General features: G+C 42.9%; 1 protein-coding gene across 17 annotated transcripts in view; it reads left to right on the plus strand.

Annotated features, from left to right (window-relative positions):
* The window catches only part of EPHB1 (EPH receptor B1), a 355581-nt gene that overhangs the window by 301127 nt on the left and 33880 nt on the right, over nt 1–20574 (plus strand). For 16 of the 17 annotated variants that reach the window (XM_082221749.1, XM_082221750.1, XM_082221754.1 and 13 more), the window contains 5 exons: nt 1687–1795; nt 2620–2684; nt 11561–11683; nt 14683–14930; nt 16172–16387. In XM_082221749.1, coding sequence (XP_082077875.1) covers nt 1687–1795; nt 2620–2684; nt 11561–11683; nt 14683–14930; nt 16172–16387 — 761 coding nt within the window. The remainder of the gene's footprint in view (nt 1–1686; nt 1796–2619; nt 2685–11560; nt 11684–14682; nt 14931–16171; nt 16388–20574) is intronic. The other variant, XM_082221740.1, reaches the window with a different exon arrangement.

The raw sequence follows: 20574 nt of genomic DNA on the forward strand, positions 1-20574 counted from the left end.
TTGTCTACAATTGACAGCCACTCTCAGTTCATCAGGATTAAAGCATCTCACATAGTTATTCACTAAGAATGGGTTGGTCATTGCATTTTTAAATTGTACATCCAAAGTACATACTAAAACTGTAATCTGTTAGGGAGACAAATTGGTTTGAAAGATATACACATTGACATGAAGGGTGTTGACATGTGTCACTGAACCAGCAATTCGCTGCTGTATATACACAGCTTAGACACACATGTGATTCCCATAGTGCGTCAAGCACAAAAATCTTGACTGTATCATAATTTCTATATCTGTAGAACTGGACAAGGTTCAGTTTTAAATGTGCACAATTAATTTTCTCAGAACCTAAAGATTGAAAAACCAACATGTTTGGTTAATTATATTTTGAAGAATTGTTCAAGTTCTAGCTCAAACCTCAGGGGAGACATATATACAGTATATGAGACTTTTTGATGATGCCTGGTTAGACAAATCTTACTTTGCTGGTAACAAAATATACTCTTTTCAGTAATATATTCTCAGCGTAGCTAAAGATCAGCAAGCAACCCCCCCCCCCATTCAGGTGGCTCCCTCCATGGAGCACTTTTAAGAGGTTCTTTAAAAGTCTAGCAAAGTCACTTTTGCTACAAATGCCTCCTTGTCTAGTGTCCAGAAGTTTTAATTGAGGAAGGGTATGGGGAGCACATACACACAGCACATAACTGATGGACATTTTAAAAAATGATTTTCTCCAATACTTACAATTAGGCAGACAAGGAGAATGCTGTGTCTGAAATAGAAGCAGTTAATTGAAATACAGCAAGAATGGATATTGTATGTTATTAAATAATAATTGATTGTTAAATGAGATTTTGCACAGGATTTAAGCATCAAGCAGGAGATAAAACAGGTTACCAGTAATTAGCTGCAAAACGAGAGGAAGAAAATTAAAAGGAAGTGTGAAATATTTCCATTTGTGTGAATTCATTCTAAGCTGATAGGATTTAGAGAGAGAATTATCAGAAGATGAACAATAATTTTAATAAAAATAAAAATGTTAATTGATGTGCAGGTCCATTGTGGTAAGGACTGAACAAATAAAGAGTTCTTCCTATCTGATCAACTTTTTGAGAAAGCCAGAAAGCACTGCAAAGGGTATCATTTCCCCGGATTAGGTCCTGGGTTGCAGGGCAAACATAAGCCAAAGTTTGCATGTTCTGATGTAATGGTAAACTGAGGTTTGCAAAACAACAACAACCAAAAAGTAATTAGGTTCTCTGAGTCTGCAAGGGAAGTATGGAGATGGAAGAAAAAATATAAGTGTCTAAGGCTCCTTCCAGGCTTTTTCTTGTAGTACAAAAAATGATTTGGTGTTCCATATGAACTGAGCCATTATTAAGTGCTTGTCTTCCATAGCCCTCAACACTCAACTTGCCAAACTGTAGAGTTCAGGATCTGAGAGCCCTTCTAACATAGAAATGGCAAAAGCTGGCCATTGTTACAATCCCTGTCATGCGTGGGATTCCAGGGGACTTGGCCTTCAACCAGGATCTGTGCTTCTTTGGATCATCTATGTAACCCATCCTGAATTCCTGGTAGAAATGGTGGCATACAAAGCTAGTAAATAAATAATAGAGATTCGCTATTAGCAGCAAAGGCTTGTATGAGCAGGCAAGAATGCTACAAATGTATTTTCTTTTCCAGATGACTACAAGTCAGAACTGAGAGAACAACTGCCATTGATTGCCGGGTCTGCAGCAGCAGGGGTCGTCTTTATTGTCTCCTTAGTGGCTATTTCAATTGTTTGCAGCAGGTACCATTTGCCACATTATAAATTTTGCTTTCATTCCAAGGCTGAATCTTCCTGAAGGAGATTGTGGAAACACACACATTTACTGCAGGGCAGCGCTGGATAATGGAATCAAGGAGCTAACAATTGATCTGTAATGGTTACATAAGAAGCGCGGTGTAGGTGCTAATGGATATTTGGTTTGCGTAGCTTAAGCACACCTTCTTTAAAGGGGCGAATGTTCTATTGCTAAGACATGCTTGCACAAAGGGCAGAATCTTGCGTGTATTCTCTTACGAAGGGTGCCAGATTTAAACAACAACACGAGCTACGTCAGTCTCTGCATTTAATGGCACTTTCCCCGAGAAAGCTCCTTTCCAAATGCCTGTTGCTTTCCATTACTGGTCCTGAGCTTGATGCACACAGGCATACCAAAATACACACTTCCTGAGGAGTTTCTGGTAGAAAACTCAATTTGTGGTTTGCAGGGCCAGCTCGTGACTATTAGGGAGGTTGCCTCTGGTGACAGATCCCGGGTGATGGGGACTGGCGATGAGATGTTGGAGGACAGTGCTGTGCCCCCAAAGCTGTCCTACTGCTCTCAGGTGCTGTGGGGACTGCTGCAGTGTCACCAATGTTGAAGTAAGATTCAACTGTCTATCTGGTCACGCACATGGAAAGGATGGGGTGCAATTTTGTCCCTCGCCTCAGGCAGCTCCAGTCCTTGAGCCAGACCTGATATGTTAATTCCATATTTGTCCACAAAGGTGCAGTGAATAAGGACAAACTGGTCTGTCTTTACAGCCTTGGGCACTGATTGAATGGCATCTTCTTTTTCATTTTCCTAGGAAGCGAGCTTACAGCAAAGAGGCAGTATACAGTGATAAGTTACAACACTACAGCACTGGTCGAGGTGAGTGGCGGGAGAAGCCAGGAAAGTTTGGACAACTCCATGTAACTGTTTTTCATTGGGGCAGGGTTGAGAAATGTCAATTAGATTTATTTGTTTCCTAAATTTATTCACCACCTTTTCATAATAAAATTCATCCCAAGGCAGTTTACTACCTTATATATCAAAATTCAACAAAAAAAATACATTTTTTAAAAAAATACCTACACTTTAAAGGTATCTTTAAGCATTGTGGTCTGACTTGGAAGTAAGATAAAGCTGAGAGTGAAAGACAAGTGGAAGGAATGGCAAGAGAGATGGACAGTACTGAGATAACTAAGGAGGGGAGCAGGGATCATTTCAAGGAATACATTGGCAGAGAACTTAAATCGAGAACAAGCGTTTTGCTGGAAGATGTTTAAGCTTGTATGAAAGTGGGGATTTTCTCAGGAGATACTCTGCAGAGCAAATTTTTAAAAAGGCAGCAAGGAAACAGGGAGAATGTAAGGCTTCAAAAAGCACTGGAGGAAATCCTCAGCCTTTGTGCCTCCTGGCTTTTGTTTAGTCAGATGTTGAAACAGGTTCTGCCATTATTTTTTACAAATGTGTGTTTTAGGAAAAATGAGAAGCTGAGATGTATGCAGCACTTGCTTGTCAGCCAGTTACTTGTAGTATGCGCTTGTCATCAGCCCTTTTACACATGAGTCCTAGGAGAGAGGCCTGCACACAGACCTCAGCTCAGCAGAAATGGGAGTTTGTCACAGATTACTGTAAAGAGCAACTGCCTTTTTGCTTGCTATAGTTAGATTGATGAGCAAAGGCAAGGTCTTGGAGGGAATCGATAAACAAACACTCCCTCCCCCCATTCTATAAAGTGCCTGGTTTTTCCAACTTCCTCCTTTTGAAATGCATAGATTGATTAGCCACAGTGAAATATAGGCATATGGCTTTTCATCAGCTGTTTAGTAAACAGATCATATCCAGATCCTTCCCAGAATGCAAACGGAGCTCTCCTGAAAGGCAGCAAATGAGCCCTTATAACTTGTATTAGGAAAGTTAATAGGATAATAAAATAGCAAGACAGCAATCTTGGCCAGTGAGTAATCACTGTCCATCAACACTTCTCCGCCCGCACCTACACATACTTTACGTGCTTGCTGTGCATGCAGAACCAGCTGCAAACAATTATATTCGACAGTTCCCAGGTGTTTCAGGGGAAATCTCCAACACAAATGCACACAGCTCTTTAGGGCTCTTCAGATTACAGCCAGCAGCAATACCTATGTAAACCACAGCCAAAGCAGGAAATGAGATATGGGGAAGAAAACCAAATTGGGAGCAGCTAAAATCCAATTTGCACTTTAGGAGAGAAGCCTCCCAGACTTTCTCTTTCTTTAAAAGGAAAATGTGAGCCTAAATTCTTGGGGAGAATGTACTCATTATAATTCAAATGGGCGGATCATGAACATGCAGCCATGGAATTAAAGATTAACGAAGAGCGTACTGCAAAAGGTGGAATTAAGGTTTCCTGCTAAATTTGTAGTTGCTCTTGTACTTCCTGACCTTCAGATGCTTTGTTGTATATCCCTGAGATTTTCTTAATTTTAACTTTTGGACAAAATGTCCCTGGATCACTTCTTATCCTTAAGGGAAGATAATTAAGCTGAAAACAGAGGCCAAGAGAGCTCAGTGCTGGAGCCTAATAGGTTTAAATAATTTTAAAGTGATTTAATGAGACCAATGTGAATATGGATGATGGGATCCTTTGCATAGAAAGTTTCTAAGCTTGGCAACAGTGAATCAGGATACAGTAACTATCCATATTTTTCTGCTAATGTGTAATACCCCTTAAGGAAACGTGTGATCAGAATACCTAAAATGTTTACTTCAGTACAAAATATATGTCAGTATACTAGACTATACTGAAGATTGTGAAAAACTGCCAAAAAAGCATAACTCAGAAACCAAAAGTATAAAGTTACACTATTATATCAACTTTCTAACTAACATGCTGGTAAATCTGAAATTGCAGAGCACAAATAGCATCTATCTGCCACAACTGATTTTATTTTTTTTACTAAGCAGTAAGGGACAATATATGTTATATAAATACCTATAGGAGGCTAATAAATCAATATACCTATAAATGTAAATATGAGAGTGTTTGGGAGTCTGACATCTTTGAGGGTCCCATTTATAGAACAGTGACCCTTAGAGCTGGTGGGGGAGAGATAATAGAGATGACCCAGCGCTTGAGCAGATTGCCCTTCCTGTCTTAGTGTTGTTTTTGCAATACAGGTAGAAACTTCCCTTTTTGATATAAAAATGCACACATCCCCATGGTTGCTGTTTGCTGTGTCTTTGTTCAGCAAGTTAGTTTTCTGTGTCATGACATTTGGATGGATTTTTACTTTCTGGGCTCTGCAGGAGCTTCTTCAGTATGACCTTCGTACCCCTGTAGCCAGCAAATCTTTGAGCAAACATATTTACCACTCCTCAAACGCCGCTGGACTGTTTGTATACATGGTACGCCTCTTCCCTACTGCCATGATACTCTTTTGTGGCATTTCTGCACTTTTTAATGCCCATTAGCTAAAGCCTTGTTCCCTGAGCCATTACAGTACTTCTCCCTATGCCCTTGGTCCTCTGATGTGTTCCCACTGCTGACATTTTCCCCAAAACAGCACTTTGTCTCTCTGTCTGACAGCATTTTTTTTTAATGGAAAGAATTATTTCGTATAAGGCAAAAGCAAACACACAGCCCAGTGGCAGGAACATTGTAAGGGCAGCCCATCAGGATAAATTTGAGACAGCTGGCATAAAGCAAGGCAAAAATATGTAGGTAAGGCAGCACATAAATTCTGGCCACCTCTGTGCAGAAATTTTAAACGTTATTAATAGGCAGCAGATCAACTCGTTCCTTCTGAGACAAAACAAAGGTTTCTGCAGGTATATTTTCCTGCATTGATCTGTAGGGTGCCATGCCTTGAATCAATCCTGCCAATGCATTTCCTTTATTTTCAAAGCTCGCCCGCCTCTTTTGGAAAAAGCTCCCACCTGGATGCCAAATCTGAGTAGCAGCTCATTGTTAAAAGTGCATATCCCAGGTGACCACTGATAGTGCCTTGAAGACTGCACACATTTCAGATTAAGTGCTTTTGGCAACCTCTGGGCAAGGCCTGCACTGCACAAAATAAAAGAATCTGTTCCTGGAATTTGAGTGTGGGTGGCGCTGTGGTCTAAACCACTGAGCCTCTTGGGCTTGCCAATCAGAAGGTCAGCATTTCAAATCCTCACAATGGGGTGAGCTCCCATTGCTTTGTCCCAGCTGCTGCCAACCTAGCAGTTCGAAAGTAGATAAATAGGTACTGCTGTGGTGGGAAGGTAAACAGCATTTCCATGCTCTCTGGTTTCCGTCATGGCATTCCATTGCACCAGAAGTGGTTTAGTCATGCTGGCCACATGACCCAGAAAGCTGTCTGTGGACAAACGCCGGCTCCCTCAGCCTGAAAGTGAGATGAGCACTTCAACCCCATAGTCTCCTTTGACTGGACTTAACCATCCAGGGGTCCTTTACCTTTTTACCTTTACCTAGCATGCTAGCCGGAGCCAGTGCAACAAGTCCCACTAGCACAATAGGGCTTCCCCCTTTTCCTCCCCATGTGCTCTCATGCCCTCCTACCAGCCCAAAGAGGGGTGAGAGAACACCCAGAATAGCATGCAGCAGGAGGAGATGGGAGATCTTGCCACCAGGCAAGTAAAAATGTTTGTGCTGATAGAGTGATCTCGTTAGCGCTGCTTGGAATTCCATCCATAAATTCTGAGTATAGGGATGGATGGATGGATGGGGAAAGCTTGTTGCCAAAGCTGTGGTGACTACTAATGAAAGCCATGTAAACAGGATACTCACCTACTTCCACACTGCTCAGTGGGAAGGTTAAGTGAGGAAGTAATGGCCAAGAGAGCCCAGAGAACCCAAGGTCTGGAGAATGGCTTGGGGTGGCTAGAGATCATTCTCACATGAATATGAAAATATGCACATAAGAGGTCATTGAAGGTTTCCTGAAAGAAGGCATTTTGCTAACGATAGCAGGCTAGATAATGGAGAAAGAGAGCAAATAAAACATTTTCTTTTAAAATCCCAGGTCTTGGAAGAATCCACGGGTCAGGACCATTTCTTTATGTTTGTAGTGGGGAGAACGTGTCCATCAGCAAAGGTAAAGGTAAAGGACTCCTGGACAGTTAAGTCCAGTCAAAAGCAACTATGGGGTTGCAGTGCTCATCTTGCTTTCAGGCCGAGGGAGCCGGCGTTTGTCCACAGGCAGCTTTCCGCGTCATGTGGCCAGCATGACTAAACTGCTTCTGGCACCATGGAATGCCAAGACGGAAACCAGAGTGCATGGAAAAGTCCCTCATTATCCCCGCAAAGCTCTAGTAAGAGCACTCCCTGCAGCCCCCTCTACTTGGCTGATGTAAATAAAAAAGGGTACAAGGTAACAAGCAACACTTTCAATTCTGTTTCGGCACACTGCAGAGCCAGTGCTATAGTCTATCACTGCAACAGTAAAACAGAAATCCTTACAGTGTATATCTTTTCCCCCAAATGAAACATCTAAGTTAGTCTGTCTTAATTAACTCTTCAAACCATTTTCTGAGTGTTGGAGTGCTGGCATTTAAATGACCTAGATGCAATAAGCAGCCAAACACAAATGAGGCAGCCTCAGTTGGCAAGCCAGTCTCTTCCATGTGCCTGCTTGCAGAGTATCAGTATCTTGTTCTACAAGTAAGAAGTTAAGAAAACAATAATTGCTTGCTGGAGCAGAGCAAGGTCCATCTAGTTCTGCATTCTGTTTTTAATAGAGACTGACCAGATGCTTCCCATGGTCACAAGCTAGACATGAAGACCTCCCTTGTTGTTATCATCAGACCTGGTATTTATATACATAGGTACATTACCTTTATATGTGGAGGTTCCATTTAGCTATTTTGGCTAAAGCTGTTGATAAAGCTCTCCTACATCTTAAAGGTAACTTCCAAAAGTTCATGATCCATTTTGTGTGCTGGCAAGAGCTGTGTGCCCATGCTAATACTGTGCATATAGCCTCATAGCCAGGCGATTCCACTGGATTCATGTTCTCAGTTCTTGTTTTGGTAAATATCCATGCAAGATGCAAAGTGTGTGTCCTTGAAAACCCTGAAACACAAAATTAGAGAGATGCATCTTTCACTAGCTTGCCATCTGCTGGTGGTGCAGAAAAAAATGCACAACTTTGAGATACAGGCATTCTCCCCAGCTGCATGCTTCAGTGAAACTAAAGTGGGGAGCACCTCTAAACACCCTTGAAACTCCGTCTGTGCCCTCTCACTTCAATCCGTACCAAAATACTGGATCCAAAAATATCCACAACTAGAATTGAAACTCTGGGGCCAGCAGAAGGCTGGAGGATGCATGGGAAAGCAGCTGCTGCGTGACCCTATACATCAGCTGTTAGATGGGGAGGCTGAAGAGCCTAAGCAGAGCCCTGCTGCACCTCTGGGCTCTATGGGGTTTCCTTCACCCTCACTGACATCCTCTTCAGAATCTGGAGAATGTCCCTTTGTGAGCCATGAGTACTCTGTACCTCTCTCCTGCCATTTCTGGGTTTGAATTGAACCAATTAATTATTTTCTGGTGCTGTGTGTGTATGCGGTCTCTTGAGTCTATTGCTTGTAAGTGGGGTGTGTGTGTGTGTGTGTGTGTGTGTACACGCCTGGCAGAAAAGTCCTCTTCTTTAGGCAGAACAGAGAGGTTGATAATTCTCAGCAAGAAAACCAAACAGCTCCTGTCAACTAGGAATATACACTGTTCTACTCGCCATCTTTGAGTAGACGAATCATAAAGATTTTATTGATAGCCCTATGGTTGGATTTGGTCTTTGTACTGAACTTTACACTTCCAAACATGTTGTTCCAAATATGTCAGATTGCCTTTATCCATAGTCTGGTTCCCAGATTTCCTCAGACTTCTTATGAGCACAGAGCAGTTTGTCAACAGCATGGATACCTTTCTCCTGGATGTTTAGAAGCCATTTTACACTGGCCGAGTGGGTAGCACTAAGTCCAAGGTCATTGCGTCCCCACCTTGATCCTTCTGCGTTATATGTTTGTTTTGCTTTTCTAATCTGTAAGCCAGCCTTGGTTATGATCTTGTAAATTCCTTTGTAATCCTGCTAGAGCATCAGCTGCACTTGTAAAAGGATTTATGGAACAGTAAAAATGTATGTGATGAAGCTGTAAAAAGATTTATGAACTGGGCAAAGCATGGATGACTTCATCGCAGGTTTTGCCATCAGTAATGGAAGGATAGAGTTTTGGCCCAGTGTGTGCCTAAGGCTGCCTTCCTGTAAGCTACAGCTTTTCCTTTGGCAGATTTAGTGCTTTACTACTAAGCTGTAAGTGAAAGAATTGTACTGCAAGGAAGAGAGATGAACTATTGTAAGGGTTTGGTATTTCACTAGGTGTTGTGTCCTATGCCACCTGTGCTGCTTCTACTAGATGTGGTGCACCATCCGGATGAGTAGCAACCAGCAGTTGGTGGGGAATGGACGTTCTGCCCTGTTCGTATGTGACTTGTGTCAGCCACTCTGAATTCTCAAGACTCATAGAAACTCTGGAGTCTGGAAATGCCACAACAGAATTCAAAGTTTGTGACTCCTCTGCAGTCCTGGGATATTCTAGACCTGGATCTTCATGTTTCATAGGGCTTACGGCTGCTACTTACGTTAAATATGTGGTAAACGAATAATGCTTGAATGGGATTGGATTAATTATATAGACATTAAAACTGCAGTCCTAAGCCGAGAAGAGGTGCAGAGTGTTTGCTCTCTGACTGATTGCCAAGCATAAAAAAGGTGAGGAGCAAATCCCAGGAGAGATGAGATGCTAGAACAAAAGTTAATAATAGGATGGAAAGAGAAAGGGGCAGGTGAGAGTAGGGAAGAGGAGAGTCACAGCAGTGGGGCTGGCCTTAGTGCCATTGCCCAGAATAAAAGAGGATTACTATTTTTCCAGTGAAAACAAGATAACTGTGCAATGCATTCCAAGGATTGCCTGCTGAGATCACCCAAGAGTATCTCTGGCAATCTTTTCAGGTGTTAAATATAGTGATTCATTTTGGTCAAAAGCATATGACAAATCTTAGGTTAGCCGCTTCTCTGAAAATAGTGTACAATACAAAGAGAGAGTTGAAGAAGAAATGGAAGGAAAATTTCCTGGAGAGCATCAGGTTGGCAAAGGGTGGTGTGATATAATACATGCCATGTTTAGCTCTGGTGACTTTCACTACTTGCGAAGCCCATTTTCACGTTCAGAAGACTGGGACTTTCAGCTTCAGCCTGCTGGGCCTCATAGCTGCAGCAACACCTTTTTGGATCCTGCAGGCCAGGTAATTTGACAGGTGAATGGCATAAAAGGCCCGAGAGGACTAAGCAGCAGTTTGGGAGATGGTAGAGCTCTCACTTCTCTTTACTAGTACTGTACCAGCCCGCAAACAAGAAATACATCGGTTGCCTTTGTAATGGGTGAAAGTCATCGTTTCCCCCCAGCGTTCAAGTTTGCAGTGTAATCTCAAAACAGCAACTTGACTAGCCTTTGTTAGATTCACGGGTTCCACAATTTAATGTTCACCAGATGGGAGGAAACGCCTCCACCAATGCGATTTGTGTTCCTGAGTGTGAGATCTCTCTTAAAATTTAATGAGTGAAATAATGAGGTTTCTACCAAAGTTAACTCCTGCCGGCAACCTCCCAAACTCCCTGCAGCAGACTACAAGTTCCCAGTCATGTCTGGTAGAGATTTGGCAGCCTGCTGCAAGGGGCCATGTGACGCTTTTTGAAAGCTAAAGCAAACCCCCAAGAATATTTATTATGGAGGCTGTATTTTATCATTAGGATGCTCACTCGTTTGTAATTGCTGCATTCTGTCATTTTAGTAGCAGCCACAAAACTATCAAAGGTATGTTGGGTAAATAAAAATGGCTTAAATTATGCATGAACAGCAGCATCGTAAACCTGCTGCCATCTTTCCCATAAAAACAGCAAACTAGTGTTCATTTGTAACTTCCCTCTAGCGGGTTGAATGTTCAGCCTGAACAAGAGAGGGCTTGCAAGGAGGCATTCAACACCAGGCTACAGAGGTGGTCAATCTGAATCAACTGGAAAGCTCCTAGAATGTCAAAAAGCTGAACAAATGACTTTCTGCACTCTCTTAGGTCCTTCATCTGTATACGCCTCCTCTTTCAGAAGGGACACCGTGATGATTTTCACTGTGATTGAATCCTCTTGATTTTTCTTTCCTTTCTTCTTTTTCATTTCTGAGACAACTTTTCCCAAAGCGATTTCCTTCTTTCTTCCATTTCTCCCCCTCCTCCTCCTCCTCTTCATTCATTTATTCTCTCAGCTTGCTGCTATTCTCTTTGATTTTTATCTTTATTTTTGCCCTGCATTCACTGCTATAGCACAGCCACCTGGTATAACCCTTCCAATCAGACCGACGCAGGAAAGGTGTCAGATTGATAAATATTGATCTCTACCTGCAGTTCTTTCCTTGACTCTCCTGCTAATGGATTTGGTACTGCTTCAATAAATAACAGTGTGCACCCACTTTCTGGGTGCAACCCATGGCCTGCTCCCAATCTGCCAGTTATAACTAATACGTTATACATTTCAAGGAGAAAAGATAATGCAGGGGAAGCGGAGAGAAATATAAGAGGAAGAATGAAACAAGAGAGCAAGTGAATAGGGGAGCTGATTGTACAGATAGGCAAGGAAGGAAGGTTTAGGGGGAGACGTGCTGTTGATCCCTTTCCCCGGAGATGAATATGATTTTTCTCTCTCTCTTCCGCTCTTCTCTAAAATGAGAAGGCTCCCCAGGAATGAAGATCTACATTGACCCTTTTACGTATGAGGACCCCAATGAAGCTGTTCGTGAGTTTGCCAAGGAAATTGATGTGTCTTTCGTGAAGATTGAAGAAGTCATTGGAGCAGGTGTGACTCATTTCCCATTGGGCAGGTTTCAGTGGCATCCCTCCCCCCTTTCCCCTTCCCTTCATTTACCTTCCTGCTTTCTTCCCTTCCCTCCTCTGTTGTGGATGCTCAGGCTTGTTCAGCTCAATTAACAGTGGACTGGCACTTTTCTCCTGGAAGCCTAACAGAATCTTCTTCTGTGATTTAAGAGACTGTGTTTAATTAATTGACTCACTTTAATACATTGTTGTGCTCCCTGGTTTAATTAACAATAAATAGGTAGGGCAATAGCTCCCTAGTTTATAGCATCTCTCTTATCTGCTACAGCAGGAATCTTACCTTTTTGGGGCCGTTAGCTAATTTCAGAAGGAAAAGCTTGCATACTTGCCATTAAAACACACACAATAACAACAACCTACCCTCTAGTTATTAAAAACCAGCCGTTTGTTTTAAACAACAGTGTGAACAAGAGCATTTAGGAGATTAGTTGTTATTTTGTGCAAATTGTTTGACTTGTTCCCTTTAAATCTTCATGGTAAGCTTACCCAGGACCGGCACAGTTTAACTACTGCCCCTGAGCACTTCTCAAACTCATCATACCAGAGACCCATTCCCAAAGACAGTGCTAACATTATGTGAATGTTGCTTCATCACTGTACAACTTCAAATGATCCAGGAAGTACAGTTCACCTAGAAGGAAGTTAGTTCCCCCACTGGAGGGAGCAGCATGTTCAGAACTTTAGTTAACAGTAGCCAAGTAAGGGGGGGAAAGAATCTTTGTGGTTGCAGTGGACCATAGGTAGGCATCTCAAAGCCCATCAAGTCCAACAGAAGGGGAAAGTATCGCAACCTGAAGTCAGCAAAGTATTGCATTTTGACTACACCATGAGAGGACTGGTCAACTACCATCCCCAAGGATTTCCAATGTCCCCTCACCCCAAATATACAGAGTAAGTGTGCATACTCAGAATCTTTCCACCATTATGAAATGGTGGAAATCCTGAGTATGCAGTCTTTCCTGAGAATATAAGAAGTGCTTGGGTGGAGCACATTGGCCAGCATTCTTTATAACAGGGATAGGGGAACCTGTAGGCCTCCAGACATGGTTGAACTACAAGTCTCATCACCCTTTATTATTGGCCAGGCTAGCTGTACTGATGGCAGTTGGAGTTCAACATCACCTGGAGAGCCACAGGCTCCTCAGCCCAGCTTTACACTACATGAACCATCAGAAAGTGGCCTGTAGTCCACCAATGGGCCAGAGTATACTTTTTGCCCATTCCTTTGCTCTGGGCATCTAGAGTCTGCCTCAGAAAAGTTTGTTTATTTGCTAGCATGTAATTTCCCAACTCCCATGTGTCAGAGCCCATCTGCTGCTATATCTCTTTGCTCTTTCTTTCTTTACAGCATCCTTATAACCAGTTGCTTATAATCTGCACCAAGCTATTGTTTGCATTCATTGCTATTTGCATTCAGCGCTTCAGTGTTGCTTCTTCTTCTGCTAAAGGTGCTTCCAGATGAAGCTGCTTCTGAGCATCAGATGTACAGCAAGTGGATTTTCATTCCGATCACTGTCTGTCCAAATGGACTAGAGGCAGTCTGGGTGGCACAACAATGGCAGTACCATCATAGCACCAAATGTTTGGAATAGGAAGTACCTCTTCTGGAGTTGGTACTGTGCCTATTTTATGAGCCATTGTCTGGAAGCATCCTTAATTTTCTCTTTTACTTTATCTCCCTCCCAACCACACTTTCTGTCCTTATACCGAACCTCCCACTCATTCCACAAAAGCCTTTCCCTCCCCATTTTATGAGACAAGATGGAAGACACTGGTAGCTCACAAGAGCCTTGGGGAGCAGCTCAAGCAGCAAGCCCTTTCCCTTTTACTCTGCTTCCACTGAAGTCCATTCTAAAAATTTCACCTGTCTGCTTCCACTGAAGTCCACTGTAAATAGTTTTCTGTCTGCTTTGGTGTAAAATTGGAATAAAAACAGTTTTGGGTCTCTTCTATCCTATTTGTTGCTTTTCTTCTTTTACTAATTGTGGCAGAGTTATGTTTGTCTTGCCTGTCTTGTGACTTGATCTTAAGTATACTTTCTTAAAAATAAGTCCAATGAATTCAGTAAGACTTAGCACATACACTTCACAGAGTAAGGCTGCAATATTATGCCTGTGCAACTGAAAGCTCCATGAACTCAGTAGGACGTGCTTCTGAGTATATACGTAGAGGATTGTACCATTAGTATGACAGCTTGGGAGAGACCTTGGATGTCATCTAGATCTCTGCTTTTTGCAGGATCTGCAGCATCCCTGGCAAAATTCAATTTCAGCATTGCAGACAGTGAAGAGGAGCCCACCACTTCCTGTTTCTCTTTCAAACAGTTCTTCCTGTTAGGAAGTTTCTCTTCAATGAAACGGATTACAACATAAAACATATTTCTACTGAATTAACTGATGGCCGATTAGTTGGAAGCACCATAGGAAGCTGCCTTGTACCAAGTCAAACTATTGGTCCATCTAGCTCAGTAATGTTTACATTGACTGGCAGCTGCTCTCCAGGGTTTCAGACAACCTGGAGCCATCAAAATGATATTGGGACTACAGTTCCTATCATCCATGACTGTTGGCCATGCTGGCTAGAGCTGATGGGAGCTGTAGTCCAGCAACATCTGGGGGGACCCGGCCTGCAGGAAGCTGGAACAGAGGCTTCTGGACCTTTCAGCATTGTGATGTCATACTGTTATGTCATGTGATAGGGCTAAAAGAAAAAAGCTCCCCGGCCCAAACCTCCCTCTTTGACAATAGTTAAAGGTACAAGAATTGTGCTGTGTGTTGCTTCTGCTCGCTTTATTACAGGGCTGGTATTTAGACGTGTTTTCCTGCCATTCACTTTTTGAAGAAATGTTTAGAATGCCTTGGGCAAGCACCTTGTCCTCAGCTTGGGTAGCTCTCATTCCCCCCCCCTTTAAAATAGCAGAACGAGCAAAGTCGATTGTAAACGGTACCTGTTCCATTACAGGGGAGTTTGGTGAAGTCTACAAAGGGCGCCTCAAACTGCCTGGCAAGAGAGAAATCTATGTGGCTATTAAGACATTAAAGGCTGGCTACTCTGAGAAGCAGCGGCGGGATTTCCTGAGTGAGGCCAGCATCATGGGTCAGTTTGATCATCCAAACATCATTCGGCTAGAGGGGGTGGTCACCAAAAGCCGCCCAGTGATGATTATTACAGAGTTTATGGAAAATGGTGCCCTGGATTCCTTTTTACGAGTAAGTATGACTTTCTTTCTTTTTGAAGTGATAATGAAATTGGATCGATTTAATGAGGCCAGCTCTTGTGGAGGTGTTCACTGTGCAATTCGGCCCTGCAAAAGCAGGAGCATGCCTTACCCTCCAAATTAAATCGTCCAAAACAACAATGACATCCTGGCCTTAATGTAATTATTGCTAAATCTGTTTGGAAGTTGCCCAAATGTTTACTGCATTTTGTAGCAACCCAGCTGATAAGTATTTTAAACAGATTTTATTGATTTTTCTATGTTTTTAGCACTTCTTGTTTTTATCTTGAGTTCTGTCAGGGAAAAGGGCAGGATATAAATAATCACCATCATCCTAGGACTGTTAAATTGTCTCCAACTCTTCTTCTGACACCAATGGGGAGCTTCTCCTGCTCTTGGACCAGCCTTGCCCATTCTGGTGCTCTCATGAAGTTTTGGACTCCAACTGCCATCAGCCCTAGCAAAATGGCCAATGGTCAGGGATGGTGGGAGCTGTAGTCCAATAAGATATAGAGTTGTAGTCCAATAAGATATAAGGTACGCGGGTGGTGCTGTGGATAAAAGCCTCAGCGCCTAGGGCTTGCCAATCGAAAGGTTGGCGGTTCGAATCCCTGCGGCGGGGTGCGCTCCCATTGCTCGGTCCCAGCACCTGCCAACCTAGCAGTTCGAAAGCACCCCCGAGTGCAAGTAGATAAATAGGGACCGCTTACTGGCGGGAAGGTAAACAGCATTTCCGTGTGCTGCGCTGGCTCGCCAGATGCAGCTTTGTCACGCTGGCCACGTGACCCGGAAGTGTCTCCGAACAGCGCTGGCCCCTGGCCTCTTAAGTGAGATGGGCGCACAACCCTAGAGTCTGTCAAGACTGGCCCGTATGGGCAGGGGTACCTTAAGCAATGGCTTTTTCCTTGAGAAGCCTTCATTGGTCCTTCCTTTTCTCAATTCTTTTCATTTCCTGCTCATATTTTCGTTGGCACTCCATCTCTTCCACTTACGCTTTCATTAGAATTAGTTTCCAATCTATTGCCTGTTCTTTCTCCTTCCTTCAGCTACTGCTTCTGAGATTTCTTATCATCTCTTGGGACCTCTTCTTTCACATTTCCCCAAAATTAGCCTCCCTATCTGGCCATATAGATCTCTGTTCCTTAGAGCCCGTATTGTAGGATACTATTCCCAGCCTGGATTCTTTGAATACAGAGAAATGCTAATTCTTTCATTTAACTTTCACTGATACAGCAAAATGATGGGCAGTTTACAGTCATCCAGTTGGTGGGGATGTTGCGAGGGATCGCAGCTGGTATGAAGTACCTTGCAGAAATGAATTATGTCCACCGGGACCTTGCAGCCAGAAATATCCTGGTCAACAGCAACCTGGTTTGCAAAGTATCTGACTTTGGCCTGTCACGTTACTTACAAGATGACACCTCAGACCCAACTTATACCAGCTCTTTGGTAAGTACCTGTTCACATATCATGTATGTAAGAACTCACGTGGAGGGAGATGTGCAGTTTCCATCAATTCACTTTTAGTCAGTGATACCAGCTGCAACTATGCATTGGCCCTCTTCTAATGATTTCCGTACAAAATGGTTTTAGTTGAATATCCATTCCAATATTTATTGCAGTCATAATTTGTTGTATGGTGATTATGAGGACCAAGGTCATATTGGAGACATATTTCAAGGGGGGCTTGGTCCCAAAGGAACTATATTTTGAACGGGAAATAGAGAGGAAGGGGGGAGAGAAAAAGTATCGGCCTAGGAACATGAGCAAACAGGTGATCATAGCAGATGGCAAGTTCAAGGGAACAGCAAAATAGTACTTGTCACTGACACTTGTGATAGGCTCAGCACAGCAGCCACTTTGCAGCCATTCAGTTTAATGAAAATTTTGAAGACACTGGATATATGCTTTTTCAGAAGCATACATTTTTGCCGAAACAATGCACAGCTTCCTCTATCACTTCTCAGATTGCCAGCAGCTCATTAAGTCCAGGTTATAATACTGAAGTGTATATTGACTCTCAGTGTATATTGTAAAAGCCATGATGTCACCTATTAAGTGGATGCAGGTATTTTACTGTGTGGTTCAGACAGTGAACCCTTGCTTTTTAATGAAGGGAGGAAATGCAGAATTCACAAGAAATTCAAAACACAGTTACAACAGTGCTGTGGGATTTTGGAGTTCTTGATTTAAGATATGTCTTAGAGTTAATTCTCCCAAGAAACGTTTGGTGGTTTTTCTTGGCAAGAGGCCATATTAGGTCACATTGTCTTGGCTGGCCTCAATATCGTTTGCAGTCTTAGCAGACCTTTCAGACTCCACAGTTGACTCAAATGGCTTCTTCTGCTGTCTTGCTGAGACTTGAAGGCAAAAGTGAGTGTTTTCAAGCAACACCAATATTGATGACCAGCATCTACTGATCCTTGGCAGCAGCCCTTAGTGTGCTTTATTTATTGTGTCAGAATTCCAGAAAACAAAGCTGGAAAGCGGCTATTACATTCTTATCCCTCCTTTTCTCCAAGAATCTCAAAGTGGCGCACTTGATTCTTTTCCTCCTATTTTCCTCCTCACAACAACCCTGTGAGGCATGTTAGGCTGAGAGACTGCGACTGGCCCAAGGTCCGTGGGCTATCTAATTGGCTTTAAGTCAGGATATCCTAAAGCACTGGTGATTGATGCCTGTCAAAACATTTTTGTTGCTTTGAACTGCTCAAAATTTCATAATTCTCTGAAAAGTTTGTTCCAGCACTGAATAGTATTTTCCCAAAATCATTCAACTTAAAATCTTTCTTCCTATGCCTCATACTTTTTAAGGCTAGGTATATCTTTCATAGTAGCTCAGTTTTAAAACTTCCACTTTATTAAACAGAACAGGACATGACATTTTCATAAGGTTTTTTGATGATGATGATGATGATGATGCAAACTGCTGAGGAAATGTAGGAAACTGATTTTAATATTGAAAAACTGAGAGAAACCAACATTGACAGATTCAGCCATTGCTGGCCTGCTCCACAATCCCCCAGTGGGCTTTGTGGCTAATTTGGGATTTGAACACAGGTATCCCCAATCTTAGTAGGGACATGGGTGGCGCTGTGGGTTAAACCACAGAGCCTAGGACTTGCTGATCAGAAGGTTGGTGGTTCGAATCCCCACAACAGGGTGAGCTCCTGTTTCTCGGTCCCAGCTGTGCGCTGCTCTGGTTCGCCACATGACCTGAAAGCTGTACGCCGGCTCCCTTGGCCTATAGAGCGATATGAGCGCCGCAACCCCAGAGTCGGTCACGACTGGACCTAAGGTTAGGGGTCCCTTTACCTTTACCTTTATCCCCAATCTTGGTCTAACCACTACAGCATATAAAAGATAAGGGCCACCTTAATAGATGCTGTAGAAAAACCTTTAATATGTGTTCCATTAATTTAGAGGGTGTAGCTAGGTGGGTACTGTCTGTTCCAGAATTCCCTTCTCAGCACATCAGATCTTTAACCAACATCCTGCCAAACAAGCAGCAAGACACTGGACTTTTGAAAGGTCCAGTGAAATGGGAAAGGTCCTTGCTTCAAGAAGTTTTGGGGACTTGACTGTGACATTTATACCTGACACTGGAGAGATTAGAACAGGATCACATGCATACCATGGCGGTGTTCACTTGCAGAGCGAATGCCAGCGACTGAGCCAGAAACAAGGAGCCAGCTGGTGTTAGTTGGTATGAATTTCACTGGATCCGAAAAGCCACTTTCCGGTGGTTGCAAATCAGTGGCATAGGTGCCCTTGCAGTCCTTGCAGCCAGGCCAATTTACACCAGCTGAGAATCCTTGAATCAGCCATCCATGGCTTAACTGGGAGTTCAGTTTCCTCCCCAGGCTGCACACTGCGGCCCATTTAAGTAAATCAATGTGAGTTTAAACTGCCCGACACTGCCTGCCTGGATTGAGCATGAAGTGGCCTCTCCCACCTCTGGAGAAAAAGCAGATTTTCTCATCTGTATTTTTATAGTTAATTTATGCCACAAATGGCCTTCCCAGCAGCTGGGAAATGATGCACTGCCTGCAATTACATCACAGCCTCCCACGGCAGGTTCATAGCTCTGCTCTGGGGAAAAGGTAGGCAAAAACAACCTTCAAGCAAATCTCTCCTCTTTTGGTTATTTAAATAGAGCTTTTATTACAACAACCAAATCTGTTTTGCCATCCATCTTTGAAAAGCAGCTGAAAACTAGAGCAAACAATTCCTCCCAGAGTCAGTGTCTTACTTTGTCTGTGTTTCTCTTCCTCCTCCCATTAGTTTTAATTATGGTATGAATCATTTACATGGAAACAAGATAATTGTTTTCTAACACTTCACATGCTCCGGCTGCTGCTTATTGCTCTCCTCACTCTTCCATTGTGACATGGCAGTCCTTACCCATCAAATAGGTCACAATGGTGTCTGCCTCCTGTTGGAGAGTAACTGGCTCAGATGAGAGGCACACTGCCACACATGGGATGAATGCAAGGTTTTAATCTTCACGCCCATTGAAAAGATGTTTTGAGTGGGAAGCTCTCTCCAATCTGATAAATTTATTAGGATTAGGAGAGCTGTCTCATCCTCCCTTTGTACAGGTGAGCTATTATCCCAGTTACCAGTCTTAGAGTAAGTGTAAGGCAACCAAATCCTCCATTTGATATGCTAGTGAAATTTGCCAGAGCTAGACTCAGAAACCAGCTTTGGGGGCTCAAGAAGCCTACCCTAGATGAAGTGTGGAAATGAATTTCCTCACAGCTTTCTCTCCCCTCCTTCCAATAAGTCCTGCCCCCACTCCATTGGTGTAGCAGCCAAGAGAGGGGTATATATTCCAACATACTGATGTGCTGATAGGGGTTGTAAAATGGGTGCCTGTATATAATTTTTACATGCGCCTTAGATTAGCTCAGAAAACTACCGGTAACTCTTTCCCCTGATTTTGTTTGTGTGTGTGTGTGTGTGTGTGTGGGAAAGATAAGATAATTAAAGAATCAATTCAAGACAATGAGTCAACTCAGCTAATGGGTTCTGGAGAGCTTACCCATCCCTTGTTCCTACCAATATTCCCAATATCAATAGCAACTTTTAACATGGTTGCTCTAACGCTTTAACATGCTCACTACTGCTGCTCATCCCTCCTAATAGTGCTGGGCATCTCTGATTCTCCCCTGGTGCCCAGTTATTCCTGCACTTTCTTTCCCAAGACCACGGTTTTACCACCTTCATTTCTTTGATGATCTAGATATTTGAAATACACACTCAACAAGATTCAAATGAGTATGAACAGCACCATCACCTTGAACTCACTTTGTCAACTTCTGCACTAGTATAGCTTAGATCAGGGAAACTGAAGTTGATTGAGCTGCATAAAATGCAAAGCGCTGGTGGGGATCTGCATTTAAACCAGGAGAGCGTGGTTCAAAAAAATCCCCTGCTGTGCACAGAATCCCCCCACTGTTGCTGTAGGAACCATTAAGACATCAAAAGCACGTTCTCCATCTTCTGATTTTAAATAGGCCCCTTCCCAACATTCTGACGGTAGGTATTTTTTGTAGCTATGCTGAGATGTGCTCACTCACAGAGGCATGTTTGCTGACATGCCCTGAAATATAATGAAAGGGAACCCACATTAG

This window comes from Podarcis vaucheri (assembly GCF_965113315.1).
Source record: "Podarcis vaucheri genome assembly, chromosome: 5".
NCBI lineage: Eukaryota > Metazoa > Chordata > Lepidosauria > Squamata > Lacertidae > Podarcis > Podarcis vaucheri.